Source organism: Rhinopithecus bieti, unplaced genomic scaffold (genome assembly GCF_001698545.2).
Source record: "Rhinopithecus bieti isolate Rb0 unplaced genomic scaffold, ASM169854v2 scaffold_574, whole genome shotgun sequence".
Lineage (NCBI taxonomy): Eukaryota > Metazoa > Chordata > Mammalia > Primates > Cercopithecidae > Rhinopithecus > Rhinopithecus bieti.
The window spans coordinates 889,334-895,821 of NW_016803605.1; the positions used below are offsets into that span (position 1 = coordinate 889,334).

General features: G+C 51.4%; 1 protein-coding gene across 1 annotated transcript in view; it reads right to left on the bottom strand.

Annotated features, from left to right (window-relative positions):
- DHX34 (DExH-box helicase 34) overlaps window positions 1-6,488 on the bottom strand; it is a 41,071-nt gene that overhangs the window by 26,158 nt on the left and 8,425 nt on the right. The window contains 2 exon segments of the mRNA XM_017889298.1: window positions 2,161-2,263; window positions 4,073-4,327. Of these exon segments, the coding sequence (XP_017744787.1) occupies window positions 2,161-2,263; window positions 4,073-4,327 (358 nt within the window).

The window sequence follows — 6,488 nt, forward strand, 5'->3', positions numbered from 1 at the left end:
TTTTTTTTTTTGAGACGGAGTTTCGCTCTTATTGCCCGGGCTGGAGTGCAGTGGTGCAATCTCGCTCACTCTGCCTCCCAAGTTCAAGCGATTCTCCTGCCTCAGCCTCCTGAGTAGCTGGGATTACAGGAACCCACCACCATGCCCAGGTCATTTTGAGACGGAGTCTCGCTCTGTCGCCCAGGCTGGAGTGCAGTGGCTGGATCTCAGCTCACTGCAAGCTCCGCCTCCCGGGTTTACGCCATTCTCCTGCCTCAGCCTCCCGAGTAGCTGGGACCATAGGCGCCCGCCACCTCGCCCGGCTAGTTTTTTGTATTTTTAGTAGAGACGGGGTTTCACCGTGTTAGCCAGGATGGTCTCGATCTCCTGACCTCGTGATCCGCCTGTCTCGGCCTCCCAAAGTGCTGGGATTACAGGCTTGAGCCACCGCGCCTGGCCGGTCATTTTTATATTTTTAGTAGAGACGGGGTTTCACCATGTTGGCCAGGCTGGTCTCGAACTCCTGACTTCAGGTGATCCAAATGCCTCGCCCTCCCAAAGTGCTGGGATTACAGGCATGAGCCACTGCGCCTGGCAGGCACTATTTTTTTAATTTCTCTCTTTTTTTTCAAAACAGGGTCTCGCTCTGTTGCCCAGGCTTGAGTGCAGTGGCACAATCACGGCTCACTGCAGCCTCGACTTCCTGGGCTCAGGTGATTCTCCCACATCAGTTTCCTGAGCAGCTGGGACTACAAGCATGCACCACCAAGTCTGGCTAATTTTTGTATTTTTAGTAGAGACGGGGTTTCACCATGTTGGCCAGGCTGGTCTCAAACTCCTAACCTCAAGTGATCTGCCTGCCTTGGCCTCCCAAAGTGCTGGAATTATACGCGTGAGCCACTGCGCCTGGCCTAAAATGTCTTAATGGCACATGAAATTATGAACCATTTTACCATCAATGGCACCCCAGAGTCAATACGACCAGGTAGCTGCTAACACATATTGAGTGACGGCTCTGTGCCAGGCACTAAGGCACCAAGGGTGTTAAGTCATTTAATCCTCATAACCTGAGGGAGGGCATGTCATTGTCATTTTACAGATAAGCCAACCGATGCATGAAGTGTCAGTGACATGACCCCAGCCACTCAGCCAGCACTGAACCCGGCCGGGCAGGCTCCAGTGTCTCCAAACACGATGCTGCACTGACCCCCCAGCGAACATTCCAGTCGGGAAGACAGAAAGTGAACAAACACAGCAGCACATATAAAACAGAATGCTGGACCAGGCGCAGTGGCTCACGCCTGTAATCCCAGCACTTTGGGAGGCCGAGGCTGGCAGATCACTTGAGGTCAGGAGTTCAAGACCAGCCTGGCCAACATGGTGAAATGCTGTCTCTACTAAAAATACAAACATTAGCCAGGCGTGGTGATGCACGTCCATAAACCCAGCTACTTGGGAGGCTGAAGCAGGAGAATCGCTTGAACTTGGGAGGCAGAGGTTGCAGTGAGCCGAGATCGCATCACTGCATTCCAGTCTGGCAACAGAGCGAGACTCCGTCTCAAAAAAACACAAAAACAAATTGAATGCCAACCCCCCTCATATGAGAAGCAACAGTGGATGGAGAAGGAGGAGGGGATATCTCTTAGAGTGGACAGGATGGGCCTCTCTGATGGGGGGACATTTATGCAGGCCCCGAAATGAGGTGAGGGCCTCAGCTGTGTGGATACCTAGAGAAAAACAGCTCTCAGCAGAGAGAACAGTAAGTACAAAGGCCCCAGGGCAGAAGCAGGCTTGGGAGGCGTGAGAAAAATTAAGATGTTGCCACTGGTCCACGGTCCCACATGTCATCTTCCAGCATCCCAATTCCGGAAATCCAAAATCTGAAATGCTCAAAATCTGAAATGTTTTAGCACTAACATGACCCTCCAATAAAATGCTCACTGGAGGATTTCAGAGTTTTGGATGTGACATGCTCAAATAATAAAATAGATACAAATACTCCAAATTGCAAAAAACCCGAAATTCCAAACACTTCTGGTAGCAAGCATTTTGGACATGGGAAAGTCAACCGTACTTCCCACTTAAAGCTGGTGCGTCCCTGCCACAGGTGTACACCTCTGGACCCCACGCTCCTATCTAAGTCCTTGCGGGTGGCGGGTAGGGGCTTCTGGTGGTCTTTACCAGAATCTACTACAAAGCGGATCCCATCAATGGTGACTGAGGTCTCAGCGATGTTGGTGGAGAGGATGCATTTCCGGACTCCAGCAGGCGCCACATCAAATACCTGGGGGAAAGGGAGGGGGTGATGTCAGGAACTAACTCAGCCCTGACTAACCTATGTGTCCAATTTCCCATCCACCCCCATGTCCCTTTCCTCCTCCAGAGACCTCCCTCTCGGAGACGGCTCACCATCCCCCCCATCACCTGGGCCATCCTGGGCCCTCCCCCACCCTCAGACGGAGGCAGTCTTGCTCTGTCACCCAGGCTGGAGTATAGTGGCGTGATCTCAGCTCACTGCAGCCTCTGCCTCCTGGGTTCAAGCATTCTCTTGCCTCAGCCTCCCAAGCAGATGGGATTACAGGCGCCTGCCACCAAGCCTGGCTAATTTTTGTATTTTAAGGAGAGATGGGGTTTCACCACGTTGGCCAGGCTGATCTCGAACTCCTGACCTTAGGTGATCCGCCCGCCTCAGCCTCCCAATGTGCTGGGATTACAGGTGTGAACCACCACACGTGCCCCCTGACCTGAACATCTTGAACTTTTTATTTTTTTGAGACAGTGTCTCACTCTTTGGCCTACATTGGAATGCAGTGGCGTGATCACAGCTCATTGCAGCCTTGACCTCCCGAGCTCGTGTGATCCTCCTGCATCAGCCTCCCAAGTAGCTGGGATTATAGGCACATGCCACCACGCCCAGCTAGTTTTGTTTTGTAGAGACAAGATCTCACTATGTTGCCTAGGATGGTCTCTAACTCCTAAGCTCGGGTGATCCTCCTGCCTCAGCTTCCTGTGCTGGGATTATATGCGTGAGCCACCGCACCAGGCCATCTTGAACTTTTCTTGAAATCCTTCCCTCCTCCCACAGCCCGGCTCCTGCCCTGGTCCAGGCCTCTCCTCGCCCACTCTGATCCTGTAGACTCACATGGCAGCCAGAAGGATCTGCTGAAGCACAAACTGGCACTGCCCCTGCTGGGGGCCGAGGTGGGAGGATCGCTTGAGCTCAGGAGTTTGAAACCAGCCTGGGCAACACAGTGAGACCTCTTTGCTACTAAAATTCAAAAAAACATTAACGGAGGCCAGGCATGGTGGCTCACACCTGTAATCCCAGCACTTTGGGAGGCTGAGGCAGGCAGATCACTTGAGGTCAGGAGTTCAAGACCAGCCTGGCCAACATGGCAAAACCCTGTCTCTACTCAACATAAACATACAAAAGATTAGCCGGACGTGGTGGTGTGCACCTGTAGTCCCAGCTACTCGGGAGGCTGAGGCAGGAGAATCACTTGAACGCGGGAGGCGGAGGTTGCAATGAGCCACAATCACGCCACTGCACTCCAGCCTGGGCGACAGAGTGAGACTCTGTCTGAAAAAAAAAAAAAAATTAACAGAGTATAGTGACACACACCTATAGTTGCTACTTGGGGGACTAAGGAGAGGGGATCACTTGAGCCCAAGAAGTCAAGGCTGCAGTGAGCCCCAATTGTGCCACTGCACTCCAGCCTGAACAACAGAGCAAGACTCTGTTTCAAAAAAAAAAAAATTGTTTTGGAACACAGACTCACACGCTCAATTTATGGCTGCTTTCATGCTGCAACAGTGGGGCTGAGTAGCTGTGACAGACAGACAGCCCGTGGTCCATAGCGCTGACACTATCTACTTTGATCCTTTCTAGAAAGTTTGCCGACCTCTGGTTTAGAGCATGGGCTCCGGGGCCAAACTACCTGGGTTCGCAGCCTGGCTCTGCCACTAGGTGGCTACGACTTTGCACAAGTGCAGCCCCCGAGCCCTGCGTCTGTGGAGTTACACAAGTCCTGTGTGCAGCCACCCCTGACTCATGCAGACCCCTCGCCTGCCCCACTTGGGCTTCCTGTGATACCTTGTCCTGGTCGGCCACAGACAGGGCGCTGTGCAGGGGCAGCACCACCCAGCGCTGGGTGTGGCTGGCATAGGTCTGGGCGGCCTCCAGCACGGTGCTGATCTCTGCCATGCCACTGAGGAAGACGAGGAGGTCACCCCGCTCCTCAGGCGGGTACTTGTGGTCAATGGACTCCAGTACCCTCAGGAAAGGCCGTGGGTCCAGCTTCTCTGACTTGGACGTGGTCGGCTCTGCCTCCTGTGGCTGGTACACGACCTGAGAGGAGACAGCCCCAGGTAGAAGCACACCCTGTCCCTCCAGCTCAGAGCCATGGGCTGGGGAGGCTGCAGGCTGATGGGAGAGACCTGGTTGACGGAGAAGACACAGTGCAACAGGTACAGGCTGGTGGGCAACTCTGTTCCATGTGGTCATTCAGGGATCCAGGTTCCTCCTTTCTCATTAGTCTACCATCTCACTGGCAGGATTTCTCAAAGTCAGCAAGATTGACATTGCAGTCTGGACAATTCCTTGTTGTGGGGGCTGTCCTGTGCATTGTAGGATATTTAGCAGCATCCCTGGCCCCTACCCACTAGATGCTAGTAGTCTTCTCCTCTGGTTGTGACTATTAAAAATGTCTCCAGATATTGCCACATGTTCGCTGGAGGCCAAACCACCCGTAATTGAGAAACAGGTGATAGACAGCATACTGCAGTTAGATAATTTCTGAAGGATGTAATAAAAAGACAAAGTAACAAAGCACCTGCAAGGCTTGTGGGGTGCTGGTAATGTCTGACTTTTCTAAACCTGGGTGCTAGCTACGTAGATGTATTTAACTGGTGAAAACTAATTGAGCTATATATTTACAATGCATGCATTCTCTTGTGTTTAGAGTAGCTTCAACAAGAAAAAAATTCTAGGTGATGGAACCAGGATGAAAACCCTAGAAATCAGGTTGGTTGGATGACCAGGAGAGGACCTGAGCCTGAGACAGGTTGGCTGGCTGATTTCCAGGCATAGTTGGCTCACACCTGTAATCCTAGCTCTTTGGGAAGCCAAGACAGGAGGATTGCTTGATCTCAGGGATGCGCGACCAGGCAGACAACATAGCAATACCTCGTCTCTACTAAAAAAAAAAACAAAAACCCTAGAAAACATTTCTCAGGAAGCAGCCTCATTCTTTCTTTCTTTTTTTTTTTTTGAGACAGGGTCTTGCTCTGTCACCCAAGCTGGAGTACAGTGGCATGATCTTGGCTCACTGGAGCCTCCACCTCCCAGGTTCAAGCAATTCTCCCACCTCAGCCTCCTGAGTAGCTGGGATAAACAAGGGTACACCACCACTGGAGCTAATTTTTGCATTTTTAGTAGAGACAAGATTTTACCATGTTGGCCTGGCTGGTCTCAAACTCCTGACCTCAGGTGATCCACCTACCTCGGCCTCCCAAAAAGCTGGGATTATAGGCATGAGCCACCACACCCAGCTGGCACTCTCTCTCTTTCTTTTCTTTTTTTTTTTTACACGGGTCTTGCTCTCTTCCTAGGGTGGAGTGCAGTGGCATGATCTCAGCTCACTGCAACCTCCGCCTCCAGGCTCAAGCAATTCTCCTGCCTCAGCCTCCCAAGTAGCTAGGATTACAGGCACATGCCACCGTGCCCAACTAATTTTTGTATTTTTAGTAGAGATAGGATTTCACTATGTTGGCCACGATGGTCTCGAGCTCCTGACCTCATGATCTTTCTGTCTCAGCCTCTCAAAGTGCTGGGATTACAGGCACGAGCCACCGTGCCCGGCCCATTCTTTCTTTTTTTATGGCTGCTTAGAAGGCAAATTGATGGGCATTTGGAACCAGAAATCACAAGAGACAATGAAGTTCTTCCTGTAAGTCTTGACTACACAGACAAGGATAATTCACTAAGACAGTGTTTCTCAATTAGGGGTGGTTTTGCACCCCAGGGAACATGTGGCAATATCTGGAGACATTTTTAATAGTCACAACCAGAGGAGAAGACTACTAGCATCTAGTGGGTAGGGGCCAGGGATGCTGCTAAATATCCTATGATGCACAGGACAGCCCCCACAACAAGGAATTATCCTTGACTGAAATGTCAATCTTGCTGACTTTGAGAAATCCTGCCCAGTGAGATGGTAGGCTAATGAGAAAGGAGGAGCCTGGATCCCTGAATGACCACATGGAACAGGGTTGCCCACCAGTCTGGATCAGTCGCACCGTTATCTAAGAGAAATAAACTTCTCTTATTTGAGACTTTACATTTTTTTTTTTGAGACAGAGTCTTGCGTTGTCATCCAGGCTGGAGTGCAGTGGTGTGATCTTGGCTCACTGCAAGCTCTGCCCCCTGGGTTCAAGCGATTCTCCTGCCTCAGCCTCCCAAGTAGCCGGGATTACAGGGGGGCGCCACCAGGCCTGGCTAATTTTGTTTT